This window comes from Mixophyes fleayi, chromosome 12 (genome assembly GCF_038048845.1).
Source record: "Mixophyes fleayi isolate aMixFle1 chromosome 12, aMixFle1.hap1, whole genome shotgun sequence".
Classification (NCBI taxonomy): Eukaryota; Metazoa; Chordata; class Amphibia; order Anura; family Limnodynastidae; genus Mixophyes; species Mixophyes fleayi.
In genome coordinates this window covers 31,025,428-31,050,100 of record NC_134413.1, presented here as the reverse complement: position 1 = coordinate 31,050,100, position 24,673 = coordinate 31,025,428, and the positions used below count along the sequence as shown (strand labels likewise).

Below are 24,673 nucleotides of genomic sequence, written 5' to 3'. Positions count from 1 at the left end.
AACTACTTCTAAAACAGGACTGCTCAATAATTATTTTGGAGGGGTGCCTTGAAAAAATTCGGAGACTCTAAGGGTGCCGCGAACTGCAAAAGTTTGGGAACCACTGCGGTAGGAGGCTCTCGCTGTGTGCAGCTGTGCACACTTCCAGGTTTCATAGTACCCAGAACATCAGACATTTTTGGCACTGAAGAATCAGGGATGTTTTGGGTATCAAACATCCATTGAGCCTCCAACAGACTTAGATCATTTTCAGATTTTCCAGAGAGGATAAACACTTATCTTAATTAAAACTACTTGAAGAACAAACTACTACGCTGTAGTGTCACCTTTTTGATGCATCTTCACAGTGTTTCCCACAGCTAAAACTAAACTGAATCAAACTACAGCTAAACTCCTCCAGTAATTCACAGATTTGTAAAGGCCGCAATGCAACACCAGGGCAAGCTGTTCTTACAAAGACTGACTATGGAAAGATAACTATCCAGCAAGATTCTGTGAAGGTCAGCTGAACCCCAAGGCAGTTCTTTCCCTGTCTGCCTAACTGTAGCTGCACATCTTCTTTAATGGGAAAAGTATTCACTGTACTGTGATATAATTTGGCAATATCACTGTACATTAAGAGGAATTAATAAAGGGGAAATACTGACAATCTACTGCTCAGGTTTTCCAGCATTAATGTTAAACCAAAAACAAGATAATAAAGACTGGAAATAAAATCAATCATCTTCCCCTCTGTGCTACAGAACATCATGTTTAGCTGCCATAGGAAAACAGATAATGTTCTCAGGCAGCCATGACTTTTACTATCTCTCTCCTGTTAATTGAATCAGCAAGCACTGCTCTGCCTTACACAAAATAACTCCCATTCTAGCAAAATAAAGCTTTGCAGTGACAGCAACTGCCTGCCCGAGGGTAAGCTGTAAAGTTACGGAAAGGTCTCTGCTTCATCCAATGGATCTATCATCTGAATCACAAGCAAAGGTTGCGACTTCTATCTCCACAGCTTACTCACACAGCAGTCGTTGCAATGTAAGTCAGGTGTAAACACTATGAAATGTGACAAGAAAGTACCATCATTTATAGATATTTTAGACTGATGTGACAGATATATTTTTACTAGAAGATTTCTCTGTGATTTTTTTTTTTCTTTTACCTGTGTATGTTGCAGAAAGTTCTTGACTTTGGGTCATCTCAATGACTATATCCGGAACTTGTGTAGAAATTGTAACCATGTGTATAGAGTTTAACTCTGTCTGTGGTGACACAGACGGAGTTGTTATTGGTTCGCTCAATTCAGCTGAAACCTTTGCTTCTGGCACAGTAACAAGCATATACTCAGTAGCACTGAAAACTATATTGTCATCGGATGGTATAACCATTCCTGGAGACTTCGTGAACAACTGTGTGTCACTATTGTCTGTTGCCATAAACTGGTCAGGACCTGGCGATGTGCCATCACCACTGCCTACTTTCTTAGGACTTTCAGCTGTAAACTTTGTATCATCCCAGTCCTCATTAATCTGTGAGATTGTAAAGTCTATACTATCATTGTTTTTATTGACTAATGTTGCCGTTTTCAGACCAATAGGATTTTGAGACGTCGACAGTGTTTCAACACTGGCAGAAGTCAGTAGCTGGTCATCAAGATGAGAAGACCTAGTGGACTGGTCATATTTTGTTTTAACAATGCTGGTTCTTGGGTTGGTTGTTAACATCTCCATGGTGTTGGCCTGAGATGAATTTTCCAGGATACTTTGTTTCAGGTCTGTATTATTCTTGTCTGCTGTTTTCTCGGGATCTCCCTTGGTGGGTTCGCTAAGAGCTGTCACACTGGTGATGTAAACAACGGTAGAACCAGCTGTGGTTAGAATTCTATTCTCACTTGAAGTCTTAGTTTGCCCAGTTGGATCTTCTTTGATGACAAGACCAAGATTATTGTTCTCTGGGCTCATATCAGTTACTGTGTTGTTACTGAGTAAACTGGAGCGGTTTTGTGAATCTTCTGGGACGGCAAGCAAGGTATCTGATGAAGTCACATATGAAGACATGTTGTACATTTCCTTTTCTGTGGTAGACTGTGTTGGTAGAAGAAAGTCACCGGCATATGATTGTGAGTTAGCTGCATCATTAAATCCACGACTGCCTTCTGGGATATCCTGTTTGTCCAATTTCTGAAGGGAAAGACATGTAGCACTTGGTGACACTAGCAGGATGCTACACAGCACCCCACATATATGGAAGACCAGTGATTTCTTCATGTCGGATGATGATGCAGCTGATATAGCCAGACAGAGTCCTAAACAGAAGAAAGAAGTATATTACCATGTTTTTTAGCATATTCATTGATACATTACTCATAATAGGCTCTAGAAATGTATTACAGCTATTCTCTTTTTTACCATGGGAATGTAATATTACTGCTATTTAACAAACTTTAACACTTTAAATTGCAAACAAAGTACTTCAATTTTCACACAGCGTGGCATGGTTTATAGTTTATATGGTACACGCAGCTACATTCAAAGTAAATTTATTTTGACCAGCTCTTTGTATAATAACCAAGTTGGATGTATGACCTTTGTTTGGCACCACAATCTTCCTTATCAGTTTAACAGGAACCTCACATTGCTTCTCTGTGTTGTTAGACAACTGTCAGTGGTATATGCCGCACTGCCCTAACGAACATAATCACACAAGTGTACAGATCACTGCATCCCAAATTATCTCACATATGTTCTATAATACGGTGTGCTGCTGAGAACAATCTAATAATCTGTCAACTATCTCATCTATCCGCCATCCACTTCAAAACAGGGGTCAATTAGATAAGCGGACGATGCTAATCACACACTCATGCTAATGAACTAATCACACACTCATGCAAGCAGTATGTCTTGTTTCAAACTGAAACACGTGTATTCCAATAAATAATTTACTGTCTTACTGTAAAATAATAAAAATGACATTAGAAGTCACCTTAGAGGTCTGCAACCTTTATATGCTAAAATAACTCACTAATGCACAGTTCTGCACAAGACGTGCGTCTCATCCACTCATTACATGCTTCCATTACAGGACGTTTTTTGGGCTGCATCTACTTTGTGGATTCCCTCCCTCGCACAATAAGACTTTCCTCTTGTTTTAAACCTTCAAGGGGTATATTATTTACTAAACTGCGGGTTTGAAAAAGTGGAGATGTGGCCTATAGCGACCAATCAGATTCTAGTTATCATTTTGTGGAATGTAGTACATAAATAATAGGTAGAATCTGATTGGTTGCCATAGGCAACATCTCCACTTTTTAAAACCCACAGCTTAGTAAATATACCACCAAGTGTTCTCTGAAAACCCACCTCTTCAGGCAAGCCTATAATATTCCTCAGCTACCCTCTTAACCTCCCTAGGTTAACCCATTACCACCCTTTACACAGTTCACACAAGACTACAACCATATGAGCCCCTGACCAACATTGCTGTGTGACTGAATCATATGGCCCACTAGGCACTCTTTATTTCGCATTCTGGCTGGACCAATATGTAATGTGTGGAACTTGACCTCATGAATCAGACTCCCATTATCCTATAGAATACTGTAAGCTTGTGAGCAGGGCCTTCTTACCACTCTGTCTGTATTACCCAGTATTGCTTTATTAGTGTGTATGTTCCCAATTGTAAAGTGCTATGCTGGCACCATATAAATAAATGTTGATAATAATGATAATGTCTGCTAATATCCTTATACTATACAATAGGGGGATACATTATTCCGAAAAGATTTTTTGCCATTATATATGACCCTTCTTATAGCTAAACATTGGCCATCATCTTTACTGGGAAAAGTAGTCAATATGACACAGCTGATTCACTGTAGATGGATTCAAAGGTCTTAAACTCATCTACAGTGAGTTCCACTGTTAAAGAACCTTAACACTTCTAACTTGATGGGAGGTGATTCTACAGAGCTATGGATACATAGGTACTGAGTGTTACAGGACTGAATGCACCATTCTCTAGAAGGGTGTGTAACAAATATAGCTTGAGAAAAATGATAAGAACAGACATTCCAAACAGATTATGTTTACCAAAGGTAGTATTCTGGATAAATGTATGCACAGGCCATAGATCAATATGAAACTAAAAATGTGCGCTGGAGTTTGTTATTGAAAACACTGACATTTTACATAGACATGCAACAGACTCGTCTAAGATTATTTTAAAAGACAAAAATCTATTTCACAAGGTAAAAGTCAGTGTCCACTCATAAAAACTGTAAAAAGCAATGGTTCCTTAAAAAGAACACAAAACATTTAAATGATCTATATGTACTACTGATTGTTCCACATGGAAGTTTTTTTTTGTGGAGCAACAATCCGAAAGTTTCTGCACTCTATGTGGGTCATTTCAGATTTCCAGTAGACTGTAGCAACTAATCCAATTAGCCTTGAACCACTTAGTGAAATTAATGTGCTCATGAACAGTAGAGATGGCAACTTGAACTGAGTGCGGGGTTCCTGGTTCTTTGTCAAATTTAGTTACATGTGTGTGTGACTAAGTATAAAATATCTGCCCTTACTTTATTTATGTAACATATTACATTTATATACACTGTACTTTTCTAATTCTATTATTAACACAGCAAGTGTTTATTTTATTGCTACTTTCGGACTTTGTTTCAAAACCTAGTGGTTGGAAAACCCCCTCTAGGGATCCTGTGTTTGCCCCTGGCCATGATGCCCAGACAGTAAAGGACATGTGTATATATATATCCACAGCAGCTGAGCCAAACTCTATTCCATACCTCCCAACTGTCCCTCTTTTTAGCTCAGATACCATGGTCCCCTTTTCCCTTACAAAATATCCATTATAGTTTTACAAATCTATATGAATACCCTTGATTGGATTACAAAGAGTCTGTTTGACTGCTTAATTTATATTTTCACCTATCCTGTGTATTTTTATGTTTTACTGTTTTGTGTGGTTTGTTTTATTTATTTTTGTACATTAGCTTTAATTATATGTTCGTTAATTTTCTAGAATCTAATGAGTTGCGTGTGTACATCAACGATTTTTAGAACATTTTTATTTTAGCCATATGAAATGTTGGAGGGTATGTTAGTCTGCGTACGTACATTGGGCCAGTTAGCCCCACAAAAGAGCGTACTGACGCCTTTATAATAATATATACAATACCCGCTGTCCACCTGTGAGGATACCTGGTCAATCTTTAACTCTTTTGCAGCACCAGCTGGCTGGCTTGTCCGGAGACAGCCTTATGTACCAACTTCGCACACCCGGTACCTCTATGGGTACGAAAATCAAATAGGCAAGTAACTGGTTAAAGTAAACATCCTTTATTGTATAACACACATTGTAGCAATTACAGTACTAGTACTTTACACAAATAAGTGCCAGATTGTTCACTGCACCAAGACTCACACCTAGCCCTACCCTAACAGCCTATAATAACCGATCCTGGGGAACTGATCCTCCTGATGGATCCTTTTCACTCCTCTACCAGGAAGGTAGAGACCAAGACCAATGCCCAACCATTTTGTCAAGCTCACAAAGTGACAATGTAATCTAGAGTCATGCAACTACGATCCACAGTCCCTTCCAACCGTTAACCGTTGTCAGCACTGGTCTCTCTTACCAGGGAGCAGCCCATTATTATCATCCACAGTGAAGGGCTGCCCCCAAGGAGGGTCTCTCTGGATTGGCACCTTGTCATCCCTCAAATAGCCAGCTGGACCCCTGCAATGCTGGGCTCTGGAAAGACTACTTGACCCTGATGTTAAAAAAAAAAAAAAAAAAGGGGTCTCGTTTATCCACACAATGGAGCAGATATCTGAACCTCTAAAAACACCTGCTGGTTTTAGCCCTCTCCAGTCTCGCACTCTCTTTGAAATATGGCCGACCACTAGCAGTTGAAGTCCCGTAAGAATAGTGTCTGTGGTCGGTACTAACACTTTCTGCCGTGCCGGGAACCCCAAATGTGCCCACGTGATAATGGTAGTTTTAAAGGGCATGGTACACAGTACAGTAATGCTTAGAGAACCCTCTAGTGACATTTAAGAACATTGAACATGTAATACATGTATACTTAATATTAATACAATACAGGGCAAGTAAAGTTAATGTAACTTGTTCTGGTAAGAGGGGATACTGAGCAGGCTTAAGAATTATCTTGGTAAGCTAGAAACGGAAACTATTGGTTAAGCGATTGGATATATTGTTGTATCTTCTGTAACGTCTAATGTTACATCATTATTTTAATAGGTCCCAGCTTTGCTGTATCTTTATAAACACATGTAGGTTACCCCGGGGAAAATATTGACGGCACTTAGCCTATTGTTATGCAAACAGTTTAGAATGCTTAGCCTACTCTCTAATATGGCATAACCCACAAGAAATGCTTAACAGAATATTCTACCATGTATATATATATTACTAGGCAACATAAATATATAAAAATATATTGTGACAAAGTCACTGGATTAGTGTTTGATGGAAGGTATATTTCACCCAGGTTCCTAACCTATCTGTTTTAAAACCCCAGGAAAATGTGTATTGTGTGCAAGCTGCTGAAAAGATATAGGCCTGCCAAAAAGCCAGGAAAGGGGTCCTGGGATTAAGGATGGAGAGTAAGGGCGGGCTCCATACATTAGGCCCATTAACCGGGTCTTCCAAGTTACCAGCGATTCTGTTGGTAATCAGGAGTTGCACCTGAGTGGTGCTGGTGAAAGGCTGCAGCTCAGTCAGTCTTTCACTGTCTGGGGACAGGAGCTGCAGGGTCTCTGCGAGGGAAAGCTTGGTATCCACCTGTAAGTAAACTGTGCTGAAACTTATTTTTGTTTTCTTACTGAATAAAACTGGCTGAAGTGAGTTGAAGAAAAATCTTTGGACTTGTATGAATTCTCTGGGCTGCAAGAAACATCATCTACCCCAGGAGATAATACAGGGTCTCCCTACCAGGTCACAATATATATATATATATATATATATATATATATATATATATATATATATATATATATATATATATATATATATATAACGTACACTGGCTAACAGAACAGTTATAGAATATGCAAGATTTTGCCCAGCATTTGGAGGTGAATTTGCAGGTGGGTGGTTGACGAAGAGCCTGTCTCCATCTCCACCTCCTGTTCTGAGTGGCTGTCACCGCACTGCCAGTCATATTCTGGATTCCCAATTCCAGCCGGTAGGCCGTCTGAGTTAAGTGACATGAACAATGCACAATATAAATCACATGGCTTGAGAGATGAGTAGCCTCGGAGGGGCTAAGGAAAGGATGGGCAAGAAATCTGTGACTTACTTGAAGGTAGGTGGCTGGCTTTGCCTGTCTAACTCTGCGCAACACAAGATTGGTCACATGAAGGAGGAGGTCAGGGATAAAATTAGTGATATCACACATGTGGTGTGACGATGGCTCATCACGGAAGGAGAGGTGATTAGGGGAGAAGGTAACCAGCACAAAACAGAAGAGGACTTTAGCTCTCCTTTTAAATATGTAATTTTATTTACCTACCCAGTATTATAACTAAATAAAAATATCAATTAATGGAATTATACCAGGAATTTTCAATTTCTGAGCAGGTATTTATAGAAATGTTTGGTTTAAAGCCAGGAACCAGTTTGAAGTGGAAACACTGAGGAGCTGTGAAGAATTCAAAGAAAATAACAGAGACCCAGGGCTATACAGGCTAAGTCAATTCCTGCCTCCAAACTGCCATCATAAATCTCCTGATCACTGGTGGTTGATAAAGAGGTCACTTACAGCCCCCCTCACCTTTACGGCTGTCCTGACTCAGTGGCTAAGTGCTCCTGCAAGTTCACAAAGCTGCTCTTGCTTAACTCTGACAGCAGGTTTCTGTGAGGAGCGAAAGCTGAATGTCATAAGCTTGTTCTATAGTTTCCTATCCTACTCTGAACTCCTATTCCCTGGTGAATGTCAGTGTGAGCATGGAAATGGAGCCCAGATGGAGGTAAGTAATACCACTGCTCCACTAGGAACTGGGCAGTATGTAGCCACACTGTGCCAACAGGGAATAGGTAATATATGGCCAAACTGGGACACCAGAGACAGCGCATTATATGATCACATGGAAACTATAGAAATCACTGAAATATGATTTCTTTATTATTATACATTGATCTTTTAATATTTTTAATACAAAAGGAAATGTAAACAAATGGCTCAGTGTGCATGAATTTCAGTGTGCCTGAATCTGCTGTGGGTTCTGACCACTTTTCTTTAGAAAACGGAGGCTGAATCTCAAGAGGGAGAGACAGGATTTCCCATGGGGGCCATGGAATTATATCCGTGTGTTACAGCTGGCAATGTAACAAAACAGCTCCCAATGAGATCCTTTTAGACAGAACTAAAAAGCTTGAGAGACACCTGAATTCTAAAATCAACAGAAGCAACAAATGACTTCATCCAGACAATCAGACAAAAGCAGACAGCCCGTGTCTGTGCACAACAAGCAAGGACTGAACTACAGCCAGAACAACTACAACTCCCATCATCCCGAGCATGTTGTATTCTTGGATTCCTGCCAAGGTTTGGGTGCAGGGAGGGAAAGGATTGGGGCATTTTGTAAACAACATGTAAAATATCAAGCATGGAAGCTTGTATAGATCGGACATGCTACTGTGTCAGGGTTGCCATAGAGACACCATTATCCTACTGATGAACGATGACCCGCAATGCACTGCTTCAAAACACCCCCTGTGACTGGCATACAGTGGCACTGCAGTCAGAAAGTACTATGGCTGGTCTCGCAAACAGGACTGCAATGCAGTACACGCTGACAATGACAATGGAATGAATTAACCTATTTTATGCCAGATGCCCCTGCTTATATACAAGAGAAGGTGATACATGGGAAGAGAAAAACCTCACTCTGCACAAACTGAAATACTTTCAGTCTTACTACAAACTGTAAATAAAAATAAATTGAAAAGCAATCATATTTGTCACAATGAACACTAGCATGCAATAAAATGTTATAGCACTCTATAAATAAAAATATTAAATCAACCATGTAGAGAATTAAAAAACACAATTGCAAAAAAATGTTATCATTGGCCAATCCTGTACTATTATTATCTTGTATCTTGGTGTATCTTGCTATTAAAATACAAGTAACTTAGAGGGTACTAAAATAAAAGTATGAAACTCCCGCAGGAAGCTTTATGATCTGTACTACGTATACTACCAGAACTGTCTTAATCTACTTTTTACTAGAAAAATGTTAACATCTACATTCTATTCACTTGGCAGTGAGACAGAAAATAAGGTTAACATTCTTGGAAGAGAGTACATTTGGACAAGGAATAAAGTGACAGAAAGGCCTGGAAACACATGACTACCGGTAATGATTTTGACTTTACTCTGAACATGTAGATAGTGGCATTGCAAGTTTTACTCTTAGGGGCATATTCAATTCTCCGAAAGTCCTGCGGCGTTAAAACTATTACAGTTAATACGGTAGTAGTAAGCTGGATTTCAGCTCGCAGCTCAGGGCTGAAATCCAGCGAGAAAATTACCGTATTAACTGTTTTTCCGTGCACTATTACCGTAATAACTGTAATAGTGCGCGGACAGCGGGATTTTCGTCGTTTCCGCCGAGAATTGAATATGCCCCTTACTGTTATTTTGTAAAAAAATATGAAAGAATCAAATTGCTTTTATTAACAATACCTGAATGTTGACTACTATTGTGAAATGCCTCTTTAATACAACCCTCCTACCACAAACCCTGACAAGCATTACTGCCCAAATTCTTGCTTCCTTCTTTAAAGAAGAGATTTGACACAAAATATTATCCTCTTCCCAGATAGGCTCAAATACACACACATCACACGCCTTCTTTCCTCGCACCACCTATAGGTCCCTCTCTCCCAACACCCCACAGAGACTGCAATAACTAAAGTGGTCAATGACTTGATCATTGTTCAATCTAAAGACCATTACTCACTTCTAATTCTCCCGAACCGCACTGCTGCATGTGACAATCTGTTGTCCACTCTCTTCCTATACAAACACTACATTTCCTTTGTCTTCAAGACACTGCCCTATCCTGCTTCTCATCCTACTTATCAAACCACTCTTTCAGTTTTTTCCTCTGGATCCACCACTTATATGCTTCCTCTATCAGTTGGAGTACCACAAGGCTCAGTGCTAGGGCTTTTACTATTCTCTATCTCAGTGTTTGCTAACCTGTGACACTCCAGGTGTTGTGAAACTACAAGTCCCAGCATGCTTTGTCAATATATAGCAGCTTATTGCTGGAAGGGTATGTTGGGACTTGTAGTTTCACAACACCTGGAGTGTCACAGGTTAGCCAACACTGCTCTATCTATACCATTTCTCTTGAAAAACGAATAAGCTCTTTTGGATTTCAGTATCATCTCTATGCGTATGATACACAAATGTATCTATCCTCTCCTGATCTCTCACCATCTGTGTTGTCTTGCATTACTGACTGTCTTTCTGCCATTTCATCTTACATGTCCCCTCGTCTCCTCAAACTTAAATCTTTCAAAAACAGAGCTCATAATATTCCCACCAGTTAACAGAAGCTGCCTACCTGATATCTCTATATCTGTCGACAAAACAAAAATAAACACTACCCCTCAAGCTTTCTGCCTAGGTGTCACCCATGGCTCAAAACATTGAATATTTAAAAAGAATAAACCAAACAATATTCAATGTTAACCCAACTAGGGCATTTAATCTCATGTATTTTATACTTTGTAAAATCAACTGATTTAAGATTGGAATTTAGAACTTGTTATTTACCGGATTTCGTGAGGATTATTTCTGCTCAACTCTCCTTAAATCCATATTGTATGACAATTTGTTTGATTGCCCTTTATTTACACGTATGTATAGTTTGAATCTTTTTTGACAATAAAAAGTTATTGCAAAAAAAATTAAATAACCGTCCTTTGTTCCCCAGATTCATTCGTCTGCATCAAAATCCTGTTACAGAATACATGCATATCTCACACAAGATACTGCAAAAACTTTAATTCATGCACTCATAGGGCCTGAGTCATTAAGGAGGGTAAAGCATAAAAAAAGGAGTAACTTTGCACCTTGGCAAAACCATGTTGCATTGGAGAAGGAGGTAAATTTAAAATGTGGGACAGATTTATAGTTGGGGTAGAGCATGTCCAAGATAAACTTTAAATTGAAGTGTACAAATAAAGCTATCAAGTATTTATGTGCTACATGAAAAAAAACCAGCCAGTATTTCCCTTATGTGCAAAATAAACAAATTTGCACCCCTTGCATTTTAACATGGTTTTCTCCAGGAGAGTTAAGTAAGAAATTTCTTGCCTAAGTTCCTTAATGAATCAGGCCCTCTATACATATCTAGGGCCCTACACCTACTCAACATGACCTGGTCCATACCTCCCAGGCTCCCCACTTGTCCCGCTGTCCCCCTTGAAGACATGTTTGTCCCACGGGTGGGAATGTTGGGAGATATCTTCCATTCACAGATAATCTGCACCTGCTACTGGTTCATGCTGCAACGCTTGGAGGGAAAGGGAGGTTTCTAAGGGGCAGCCAAGTGCTCCACGCCCCCTGTCCAGATGCTGGATATCAAAATGTTGGGAGGTATGCCTGGCCGCTGAATATGAAAACTTACTCCTTTTTATGTCTTACTTTCCTTAATGACTCAGGCCCATATTCTCCAACATTGACTATTGCCATTCCTTTTCCTAAGCAGACGTTCAGCTCTATTCTGATTGCAGTGACAAGATTAATATTCTGTGCAAAATGTTATTCTAATGCTGCTCCATTAGCTGTCTGTACTTTACCAAATCAAATATAAAATACTTCTACTAACATACAAGGCCATTAATAAAACTGTGCCAAACATACATCTCCTCCCTTATGTCAAAATAACTCCCAGCTCAACAAGTCAGCTCTGCCCATGATTTGTGTCTCTCATCCACACTGATTAGCTATGCCCACTCCCTATTACAGGACAATTTTTGGGCTGCACCCACTATGTGGAATGCCCTCCCATGCACAACTAGACTTTACCATTGCCTTCAAACACTGCCTGAAAACTCATCTCCCTAGGCCAGTGGTTCCCAAACTTTCTCAGCTCGAGGCACCCTTGGGGTCACCAAAATTTTTCCAAGGCACCCCTAAGCAAAAATAATTACCTGGTAGTCCCGTTTTTTAAGTAGTTGGGTCAAAATGACGTAAGATGTATTTAGACCCCTTCACCATCACATTGTGCCCTTTTATCATATCACTTTGTATCCCCTTCGCCATCTCACACCCTGTGTCCCCCTCTTCGCCATCTCACACCCTGTGTCCCCCTCTTCGCCATCTCACACCCTGTGTCCCCCTCTTCGCCATCTCACACCCAGTGTCCCCCTCTTCGCCATCTCACACCCAGTGTCCCCCTCTTCGCCATCTCACACCCAGTGTCCCCCTCGTCGCCATCTCACACCCAGTGTCCCCCTCGTCGCCATCTCACACCCAGTGTCCCCCTCGTCGCCATCTCACACCCAGTGTCCCCCTCGTCGCCATCTCACACCCAGTGTCCCCCTCGTCGCCATCTCACACCCTGTGTCCCCCTCTTCGCCATCTCACACCCTGTGTCCCCCTCTTCGCCATCTCACACCCTGTGTCCCCCTCTTTGCCATCTCACACCCTGTGTCCCTCTTCATCAGCTCACACTCTGACCCCCTCCTTCGGTGTCTCTCTATCCCCCTCCTTCGGTGTCTCTCTATCCCCCTCCTTCGGTGTCTCTCTATCCCCCTCCTTCGGTGTCTCTCTATCCCACTCCTTCGGTGTCTCTCTCTGTCCCACTCCTTCGGCGTCTCTCTCTGTCCCCCTCCTTCGGCATCTCTCTGTGTCTCCCTTCAGCGTCTCTCTGTTTCTCCCTTCAGCGTCTCTTTGTGTCTCCCTTCAGCGTCTCCCTTCAGTGTCTCTCCCTTTAGCGTCTCTCTGTGTCTCCCTTTAGCGTCTCTCTGTGTCTCCCTTCAGCGTCTCTCTGTGTCTCCCTTCAGCGTCTCTCTGTGTCTCCCTTCAGCGTCTCCCTTCAGTGTCTCTCCCTTTAGCGTCTCTCTGTGTCTCCCTTCAGCGTCTCTCTGTGTCTCCCTTCAGCGTCTCTCTGTGTCTCCCTTCAGCGTCTCTCTGTGTCTCCCTTCAGCGTCTCTCTGTGTCTCCCTTCAGCGTCTCTCTGTGTCTCCCTTCAGCGTCTCTCTGTGTCTCCCTTCAGCGTCTCTCTGTGTCTCCCTTCAGCGTCTCTCTGTGTCTCCCTTCAGCGTCTCTCTGTGTCTCCCTTCAGCGTCTCTCTGTGTCTCCCTTCAGCGTCTCTCTGTGTCTCCCTTCAGCGTCTCTCTGTGTCTCCCTTCAGCGTCTCCCTTCAGTGTCTCTGTCCCCTTCAGCCTCTCTGTGTCCCCCTTCACTTCCTTTACTTACCTTCTTCCCTGACGTCTTCTCTGCTGCTGCTCCTCACTGAGGCTGACGGACATGATGAGGTCACGCCCGGCAGTCAGTGAGGAGGAGGATCCGGCGCTGGATGATGGGTAAGTTTTTGTTTTTTTTCTCTTTTTTTTCCTAGGGCGATCGCGGCATTACTGCGACAGCGTCGCGGCACCCCAGGGAGCCGCGGCGCACAGTTTGGGAACCGACGCCCTAGACTATTCTAAACACTCTACACAGTACACGACACAGCTCACACAAGCTTATATTTATTCTCCTTCTATACTCAAAAACCCTCAGACCCCTGACTGATAATATAGCCACACTAAGCACTTTTCCCATTGCTATCTCACTGGACCAATATGCAAGAAGTGTCATTTAACCTCATATATCAAACTCCTATTTCCAAATAGATTGTAAGCTTGTGAGCCGGACCCTCTTACCGCTTTGTCTGTTTTTTAATACCCAGTCTTGTTTCATTACTGCGTTTGTCCTCAATTGTAAAGCGCTACAGAGTATGCTGGCACAATATAAAATGTTAATAATGATGATGATAACATACAGTAATAATAAAAGAGATACGTGCACTCTTAAAATGAGATCTAACCTTATTCTCCAGTATCCTAAACAGAAAATAGCAAAAGAATTAACAAGTAATATGTTTGCAAATTAACATCACCAAGACATAACCATACGCTAATTCCACCATTAATCTTTATCCCTGTGTAGCTATTTACATTTCAAAGCTCTGATGAAGTGGTGGAACTTAAGGATCACTTTCATCTACTCTTTTTCCCCCTTCTGTAATTACTAACTCCTTGTAACTAGTCATGATCAACTTGTGAGAGAGTACTTGGTCAAACAGCAAAGGTTCCAACAGCAACATGAAGCTGTTGTGAGGAGGTGAGGGGAGAATAGAAGGAACAATTGACAGTTCCCATCATTCACGTTCACATTCACGAAGTATAAATCCTCAGAATGTATGTGGAACACTTGTATTATTAATCAGACGAAGTGAGATGGTCACAAAATTATAGAAACTGTGTAACAGTGTGGCACAAGTCACAGCCAGCATCAGGATATAAAATCACCTAGTAATCAAAGTTTTTGCAGTACATCACAAGGGAAACTACCTCACTAGCAGTAAGATATCCTTGTTCCAGAACTGTAATTAAGACTGCCCACCAGTTAAAGGAATTGTGTGTGTTAACCACCACCATTTGTGACAGTGAATGCAGCATCAAGGATCAGCCATTTTTTTGGTGCAGAGACTGAATTATCTGTCAAAACTTTATTTGGATTAGTAAGATTACAAGACTCAGCCTGCATTGGAGCACAATCTAAACACAAAAACAGTAAGTTTGTTATGGAAACCTTGTGACTATTGGATACAGTTCAGTTCTGTGGAACTACAGATCCCAGCCAGCCCCGGAATGTTATTTGTCCTCGGCTCGGCTATCTGTTTATTGCAGTGATTGTTTACCTATTTTTAAGTGTCTATGCTAAATGCATGGTCTATCCTGTGTATATCGAATGTATTATTTCTAAATTGCCTTTTCCATCTTAACCTCTTTGATCCAGAAATAAAAGGTTAAAGGTTCTTGCTGTCAGTTATTGAGCTGGGAGCCAGTAAGCCCTACTAGTACCATTGCCCCTCTGTCACCCATAGTCATTCTTATACCAACTGAATCTAAACTGCAAGGAAGGAGGAAGAACCGCATAGAAGAAAAAGAAGCAAGTTCTTGCATTGTAGTCACTCCGTTCCTCCAGGGTGTTACAGATTTTTAATGTTGAATAAAAAAAACAAAACACAAATAATTTAAAAAGTCAAATGACGTGCCCACCTTACCCCCAAAGAAAGATACCAACACCAGTGCTCATGGCCTGGGCTGGTAATAGCAATTGCGGGAGGACAAACAGGTGTGTCTGCAGCTGCTTCCCCCCTCTGAATTTTCCGCAATCTAACCATAAATAAATGTAAGATGCCAGCCAAAATATGCTTTTTTTGTGCGTATGCGCAGTACGGAAATGCGTATTCTACACTATAAAAAGAAATGTACATCCTACTGTACAGGAGGCCCGTAGTGAACATTCCTTCCAGTGTGCAGGAGACCTACGTGAGGACCAACATTTTCCAAGAACGAATCTCCAAAACTTATGGACACATGGTAACTTTGAAACACACATCTTACAAATACATCAAAAGGAGAAAGATCTATAATATAGAGGATGTAAGAGCTGCCAGCTTTACAGCAGTTACATATCACCCCTCAAGTCACTTATCCCATGTTCCCTCCTCTATTCATTTGAATGGCAAAAATAAGTGGCTGGTACAGACTAAACAAAAAAGTAAGAAAAAAAATAAACAGAAAAGGTAAATGAAATGAATATGAAGGGTTAAACTAAGTGATTCAGATGCCGAATTATATGCTATTAAGCTTTGTTTTTAAACAAAGCTGCAATGGAATGTGAAGGTAAGACTTAACAATGTTTTTTAATCCATATTTCTTATGTACAGAAATGAGAATTCTTGGCTTTAGTTGAACTATGCAAACCACCACACATTTCAGGCTCTATAGCCATCTTTGGCCATCTTTTTATTTCCAGATGAGTCACATAACACGTGAATCAAATATAGGGGACATATAAAATAAAAGGGGGATATCTTTCAAATAGGTCAAGTGCAAATTGTCTTTGCATTGACTTGTTAAGCACAAAGCTGTTCTATAAGACACAGCAGGAAGTACAATGTAATATATGTAACATCAAATACTTGAAATAATTCTGTGTAATTTACCATTCTTAGAGCAATGTATTTTCATCCCCAACTGAGTAATGAACATTATATTACTGCAATCAATCAGAGGTAGCAGCTAACACAGCTTGCTGGACTGTTAACTGGAAGATTGTGCAATCCTTGAATGACATCTGTACAGTAGATTGGGAGTCATACAGATTTGTTAACCAGAGAAAGAGGAAGTAATTAAAGCTGTTGTTCACCTCTGGGCAAGTACCTGCAATATCATGGACCCTTTTGGTTTGGGTCCCTACTCACCCATACCAAAACCGTTATTAAAATACGGCCAGAGAGGCAGCAGTGCCGATAGGTGCAAGTAAGAACTGTCAGACTGAGATGTTCAGGCAGGTAAGACTGGGGGGGCTGCAGTGAACACGGTTCCTGACTGAATTGGCTGCAGATATTGTTCATGCAGACACCTCATTCATTATATACTAATCTGGGAGTAAATTTATTAAAGTGCAAATTTTTTTGGTGCTTCTGAAACCACCGCACATCGCCAGTGAGTTTGCTTCCAAACCGCAGGATTTACTATCCTGCGGTTTGGAGGGTGAAAGCTCAAACCACCAGCAGTTTATTCAAAACCGCCAGAAAAAAAAGACCTGCTTCTGATAGGTTAGATAGCTCACACTGCATGCTGACACCACTGACTTACAAACTATGGGAGCAATCATTATTCATTGATTAAGAGGGCAATATTAATTTATAGTTCTTTTGTAGGCAAAATTAACTTTTCATTATTTTATGGGGGCAATATTATTGCAATATATTATGGGGCAATATTAATATATAATTATATTAAGGGGTTGTCACTGTTTGCTAACGGGAAAATAATTATTTATGACGGGGCAACACTTATTTCATTACACTGCACTCTTGTGGCACTACAAGTCCCAGCATACACTGATGCCCACGGTTACTTGGGATGTGTGATGGACTTCCATTGATATATGTCAAGCAATGCTATAGAATGGAAGAGGGTACTGTCAGCCATGCAAGCATGTGCTCATGTGGCTGTACAGCTTAACATGTGGCTGGAATTTTATGGAGAAGCGGTTTCTAAAATTGTTCTAAATTGGCTGCCTATAGATGGATGTTTTATGTCATCAACAGCCCAGGGCATGCTATAAACCCAGTGGGCGGAAAGAGCTGCCATGTAAATGGAATTACCTAGGAGATTCTTAGGAAAGCGATGAGTTACATTGTGCTAGTTGGCCCTCCAGTTGGACAGCCTAATAATTTATGCTACATTTCTATTTTATAAATACACTGTCAGCTTACAACACAGATCAAAATGGAATGATAGCAAATGGTAGTATTCTAAACAGAACATATAATGAAATAAATACATTTTAATGCACAATTATTAAGAAAAAACACCTTACAATAGGTGAAATTGTGATGATGGTTTGAAAAGGGAAAGAAGGTGCAGTATATATTCATTGCCGAAGTGGAAATTTAGAAGTGGTGCTATCGAAATTTAGAAGTGTTGGTATGAACAATGTAATGGGAATGTAAAGGAATGGAATTTAATGGTTCTACAATGACAGCAGTAAGAGAAGTGGTGGTATGAAATACCACCGTATACACCCACATTTTCGACCACTGTTGCCAGTGCTGTGCAACATGGAGATTGTAGAAACAAAGATGGACAAATCCAGGTGCGGCAAGATGGTCTTAATCTGTGGGCATTTTTCATTTGCTTTTACTGACAGCCATGAAATGCATCTGGAATCACTTTCAAGATGAGTCACGTGACACAAATAGGTGGTTCTCATATGCTAATTAAAGTGAAAGCAACCATAATGATGGCCTAATCGATATTTGTGAGAATGCAGCCAATGACTTCACTAGGGATCATTGCATCATAAATTATCCCCATGAAGTACCTCTGTACTATCATTTGTTCCTTATGAATCGATTATTCTCATCAACATTAGCCGAGCCTACTAAATAAACACCTCTACTGTGTATGCAACACTTGTTCTTTAAGATATTAAAGTGTAAATGGAGAGAATTGAGTGAAAGAAAACTTTTTATAAACATTTGTACATTCTGTGACAGTGTTTGATACCAACAGCAGTTAAATGGTCATCAATTTTCAGCACCACCACGTTTCCTATTGTCTGTCTAGATAAGACTTTCCCCAGCATGTAGGGGGCTAGATGAACTGGAGGATGTCCATATGAACGACCATGATAGCCAGCCACCAATCACACTCCTCTGCATGATGACAGCAGGAATGACTATCTGTGGGGCCACACAGTGCATGCAGCATCTGGAGCACATACTCCACCCATGTCCTTGATCCCACTAAACCTCCACCTGCAACACTCTCCCTCTATACTGCACACACACACACACACACACACATATACATTTTATATATATATATATATATATATATATATATATATATATATATATAATGATGGCAGTTCAATGCTGTCTTACCAGACATTTGTTTAGAGAGATGGATGAGAGGAAATTAAAACGGGAATGGGGGGGGGGGGAAGGGGGGGTAGTATATGGGACCACAGAGGGCCACTCATACATGCCAGCTGTGTGTAAATAAACTCACTGCCTTCCACAGAAAGGACTTTATCCAAAGCTAAAGAGTGTCTTCAAAACATGGTAATATGTTTTTTCTAGGGAATCTTACTGTCACATTCAATTATCTGGTGGCTATGCAGTTGGCATTGCAGAGGTTAATCCTTAAAAGACAAATCACGTCCTCAGGATTAGATCTGCCAGAAGCACTGAATTGTATCAGAGTCAAGTGGCACTATATTCAGCTATTTCCCAGCTGGTACAGATAATGTGTCACTTTGTAAAACATTACCCACAAGGACAAGGGCATTAATTATATGACGGCCTTCATTATAACTTGTGAGTGTACTGTAGAAAAAGCAAGTCTATCAATTATAAAGTGACACCTTTATGTATGATATTTTAGCTATAGACTGCAGCACTGGGCCGACCTGCTAGATGATGTCACCCGTTGATGTCACTGCTGAGGGCTGGCGCAAAACATGGTTGCCCAAAGAGCAACTGTAGATTGTTCTCCTCAAACATGGGGTTTGTTTGGGGCAGGGGCTGGCTGGGGAGGTGGGCAGGGGGGAAAATGCCCCCTCCCAGGCTGGCCCCATAGTGTGTTATCTTAGGCTGGGTCACCTCCATTTTTTTCCTTTAAAATAGTCTGCTGAGTCGAGACTTGCCCCTCAGGTTAAAATTTACCAGCCCTCCCCTGATTTGGGGAGAACAAATATAGCTTAGTCTACTTCAGCATTGTCTTGTACATATGTGCAGCCCCCATATTGTTTTGCAGCTTTCAGTACTTGCATTTGTGTATAGTATTAACACTCACCAGTAAAGCTTTTAGGGATAGCTGAAAGAGGTCAAACTGCTAAAACTGGACCCCCACCCTAATTGTCTATTCTGCAAAGGGATATAAATATATAACTTGCATGTGCCCGGTGGGAGATGTCTCTGAAGATAACACAGCATATACTACATATATTTAAATATTGTCTATTTGCTTTGCACCAATATAAATTTTATATATATATATATATATATATATATATATATATATATATATATATATATATATATATATATATTACATACACATACATATACACACACACACACACACACACACTGTGTCTAGTTTATGAAGAGTATGTATTTATATAGCATGTGAAAATTCTGGTGAAAGGCAAAGATGGAATCCCCCTGTCAAAGTCTTGCACTTGCCCCTGCCAATTGTGACATCATAGCAATTAAGTCATATATTGTTATTCATTTATGCGAATACAAGTTTATGTGAACATAATATATATCTACAATTGAGCTTCTCAAGAAAAGTATCAAGGCATTCACAGCAAGGACATTTGGTTCACTGTCATTCACATGAGCATAGAACAAACATTGTGCATTGCACAGCCCTCTCCCAAGTGTCAGTGTTCTATTAGACAAAGGGTTGTGTCAAACTCCACATATCTCCTTTGTCAAGCTTGTATTTCCATCAGTTTAACTCCCTTTCAACCTTACCTGCCACATACACCATACCTACCAACTGTCCAGACTTAGACGGGAAAGTATTGTTATGAGGGCACTGTCCTGCCATCCTGATTAGGACAGCGTTGTCCATAGCCGTAACTTAGAATTCTAGCGCCTGGGGCGAGAAAGACTAATGCCGTCCCCTAGCCCTCAATTTTAACCAAATGAACATAAAATATTCCTGGGCACATTGCGCCCAGGGTGCAATGCGCCCCCTTTCAGCATTGCGCCATGGGCGGTCGCCCCTATCACACAGCCCTAGTTACGGCCCTGGCTTTGTCTCACAGGTCATGTTGGGAGGTATGCGTGTAGCAGTGAATGGGTGTTTGGAGGTGGGAGGGATAAGGGGCAGCCTAACTCTCCAGAAGTGCTTGGCATGCCCCAGGGGGGTGGCCATGCCCCCAAGGAGGCACTGCCATGTGCCCTGTCTCGATTTGTAGCACTTCACAGTTGGGAGGTATGACTTACACACAGTAAGGGGGGAGCCATTGTATATGCTGAACCAATGTGCAGTCCTTCCAATCAGTTGAAACTAGTGACAACAAAGAGGAATGAGGCACGCATGCCTTACAGGAAAAGCACCATGCTAAACAAATTACTATGACATTCCATGGTAATACGGTCAATTAAAAGGGTCATTTTTCATAAGGGATTTTCATGAAAACTGGTTCAGCCAGAAATGGGGGCGGCCAACATCAATAATTCAATTTCCCCAGAATACCTGTGTTTCTTTGAAACATTTGAAGACAGTAGAACAGGTATATGAGGAAGACAACAGGTTCATATTACACTACCTGGCTGAGTAATATTGAAACAACTGTGTTTTTTTAAACCATTCACTTGTTTAAAGATCCAGACACTTTTGATTATATATCACCTATCTCAGACACTTTTAATAGGCAACTCATCCTACAATACATGTTAATCTAATATGAAAAGGGATCTCTTAACATTCACAAATGTATATTTTGAATTCCTATAAAAAAAAAACAGCATAACAATATATTCAACCAAACTGACCAATCATTGTATTGTGTGTGGGCTTGTCTTGCACAATCAAAATCTGAGCAGACTGGATTTCATCAGCTGTGGCTGAAAATAACAGGTTGAATGATTATTTCAAATGCTCTGTATGTGGGGTCAACAATCAACTCTTAAGTGCTGAGGCCACTGCAGGCTTTGCAATCCGAAATTTTAATATTTGTGTGTCCAAATTTATCACTGGTCTCAATGCTCCGGTCAATTACACTACTTCAGGCTATTATCCTCTTATCATCCATTTTGGCAACTTGCTGAACTATCCATAGCAATACTGATATATGTCTGAAGAGCATGAAAAGAAGCCTTAACCATAATGACATCAATATCTCAACTATCTTCAATTCCGACAAGATTTTGAAATGTTTACTTCTATAGTTGTTTTATAAAACATATCCTGCATTTTAGATCATAGTGATCCTTTAAGTGTCAGTAAAAAAGTCTTCTTGTCTGAATCCTATAATATATGTTGAAAAATAAAGTGGTTCTGTGATTACTGTAGGGACAGGGAAACAGGAAAGATTAGAGATTTTGGGGACATAGTAAGGACTATGCACAAAGACAGAGAAACTATGAAGAGAGCAGTGATTTAGGGGCATATTTAACAAGCACCATCTTTTAAATCATGACTATTTATGAAAATTCTTCTTTTGGAACAACAGTCACGAAAAACTGCAGTACCTGTGAAGACCTCTCTCCTATGTCCTCTATTGCAAAATGACCACCTTTGTGATAGTGACCGGAGGGATGAGCAGGTAAGATGTGGTGAGGAGTCTGAAGATCCCTGTACCACAATGCTCTCCCCATAGTCTTCAATGGCTAACGCTATCTTCCGATAGCGATGGTCATCAGCCACAAGTTCTGAAAATCTTTGACTTGTTAAATTATGTTAAACAGCAGTCCCCATAGAAACTGATGGGCACTGTTATTGAAAATGAAAATAGTGGGACCGCGGCTGCTGCACTCCCCTATTGATAAATTAATGAGATTATGCGGTTATGCTCTGAAAACTGCTGTTTTCAGGGGATTTTATGAAAAAGTTAGGATGATAAATAGCCCCACTAGTTTGAAGAAATAGGGTAAAACATTCAATACAGTTCTGTTATTTCCAGAAAAGGGTATGTTTATATGTGGTGAGCGAACAGGTATTTCTTCTACTTGTATACATAAGGCAAGTTTTTCCAGATGTCAAACACTTACATTTTTCACATATATACTATCAAATTCTGAAAAACTATCATTCATTTTGCAGTCCATTTCGAAATGCCATCTAAAAAAAAACCAGCTTAACTATATAAATTCTTGTAAATTAGGTCATTGAATGTCACTATAAATATACATTTAGTTGACCAGTAGGTCAACCAGCAGGGTGCTTAAAAGTTGAGGGGTGCAATTCTGGCTCACAAATACCTGTCCCAGACGCCAAACTAGAAAAAAAAAATATTATTTCAAATGCAGGTTGTTGTTTGGTATTTACTTCCTTTCAGCTTGCACCATTGAAACACTAATCCTTACTCCATAATTACCCATATTACAATAGTACAATTGGTAAATATTAGCCTCATGATCTGCTGCTCAGAGCCTAGTCTACATATTCTGCAACATATGAAGAGCTCTGGGCTCTTCTATAATGTCATTGTCAATGCAATGAAAACAAACACTAGTAGAGAGGTAGCAGCATGAGGACCCCTTACCAGTCAGCCTTGCAAACCGCTCTTCCAATGTGCCATTGGGTTTAGTCATGTCCTGTGATCACCATCCTGCCCACGTACTCAGCGTTGTCCTTCCAACAAACGGATTGCTCTATTGATCTTCCTCCCTGCTCTCTGCTGCTGGACCCGCCCAAGCTGGAGCTATTCTCCGGAGATCGGTAGGTAACACATCAATCTGTGCGCTCCGGCTCACTCTATACAACCCCAGCCTGCCCGTGCAACCCCGCCTGGCAACGCGCATGCGCAACCCTCCTCCCTGAACCATACCATTTATCCCATCCTGCAGACGTACTCGCAGCATGGGTTGGAGGGAGAGGTGCTGGAAGAATCACCTACACTTTATTATCGGCTGCTTGCTTTAAATATGCATGGCCAGTGAATATTATCACTTGTATACTGTATCACTTACAGTGTACAACACGTGCTTTTCATAGTTTATTTAACATATAATGTTCATATCTGTTGCTGGATAGAATGCCCAGCACATAGTACATTTCGTATTGATGGCCCTTTCAGATATATTCTATTAAAATATTTTAAAAAAGTACAGCCCATTATATTTTTCTCGACTAAAAATAAGTATTGCATTCATGTAAAGGTGCCTGATTAACGTATTATCAACTTTAGGTGCGTGCAATATAATAATTTTTCCATAATTATTCACTTGTAATGCTGTTTTTGGACAAATGCCATACAGCATAGCCAAACATTCAGATTATGGGGTCTATGCATCAATAAGATGCAGGGCCCTCTTAACAACATTATGGGCCCCTGGGCAAAGCAGTGCACCGGGGCCCATATATAAAATATATATACATACACACACGTAAAAAAAGGATTTTTTTTTAGCGCTGTCTCTGACAGCAGAGCAGGATTTAGACCTCATGGGGCCCTAGGCAAGATACTGGTTTGGGGCCCCCTCCCTGAAAAAATCCATAGCACTATAGTTTTTTAGCATACCATATACCCCTATTCAGGGGCTGGCTGGCAGACTTTAGCCCGGGGAGGCAAGCATATAGCACTGGCCCATAAGTAGCGTCCCATTTTTAAAGGGTGGTCTCACCGCCGGCCCTGGGAGGGCCCTCTGGGGACCGCTGGGCCCTAGGCAATTGCCTAGGTTGCCTAGTGGTAAATCCGGCCCTGCTGACGGGCCCCCTGACCCGCAGGGCCCCCGGGCACCTGCCCATTGTGCCCAATGGAAGAGATGGCCCTGATAAGATGCTTTGTAACTAAATATACATTGCTGCAAAGGTGCATATTTATGCACCATGCCGGGGTGACTCTGGGAGACCCGGCAAAGTGATCCCTATGCCACGATTAGTTTTTCCTATTTACTGGAAAAGGAGGAAGTGTTGTGCTGAGCCGAAGAGGCTTTGCCAGGATCCCATAGGAAAAGGAAGGTAACGCCATCCTGAGATGGCATTACATTTCTGCGTAATGCAAAGCTTATCAAAGCTTCATGCGTTGCAGAACATCGCAGTCCCCATAGTAATCTATAGTAATAGATAGTAATCTATGGGGACTGTGATGCTGCACGATACTTAACCAAATGGAGATTTCTTTGAAATCTCCGTTAGG

The 24,673-nt window shown here is 40.9% G+C and overlaps 1 protein-coding gene across 4 annotated transcripts in view; it reads right to left on the bottom strand.

Annotated features, from left to right (window-relative positions):
* The window catches only part of ARMH4 (armadillo like helical domain containing 4), a 139,768-nt gene extending 116,451 nt beyond the window's left edge, over positions 1 to 23,317 (bottom strand). For 2 of the 4 annotated variants that reach the window (XM_075193142.1, XM_075193143.1), the window contains exons 1-2: positions 23,078 to 23,317; positions 1,154 to 2,296 (exon numbers count right to left, since the gene is read on the bottom strand). In XM_075193142.1, coding sequence (XP_075049243.1) covers positions 1,154 to 2,296; positions 23,078 to 23,126 — 1,192 coding nt within the window. In that variant the 5' untranslated portion in view covers positions 23,127 to 23,317. Of the gene's footprint in view, positions 1 to 1,153; positions 2,297 to 12,210; positions 12,274 to 15,332; positions 15,445 to 23,077 lie in introns of those variants that run through there. The other 2 variants (XM_075193144.1, XM_075193145.1) reach the window with 2 other exon arrangements.
* Positions 23,318 to 24,673: the final 1,356 nt, after the last annotated feature.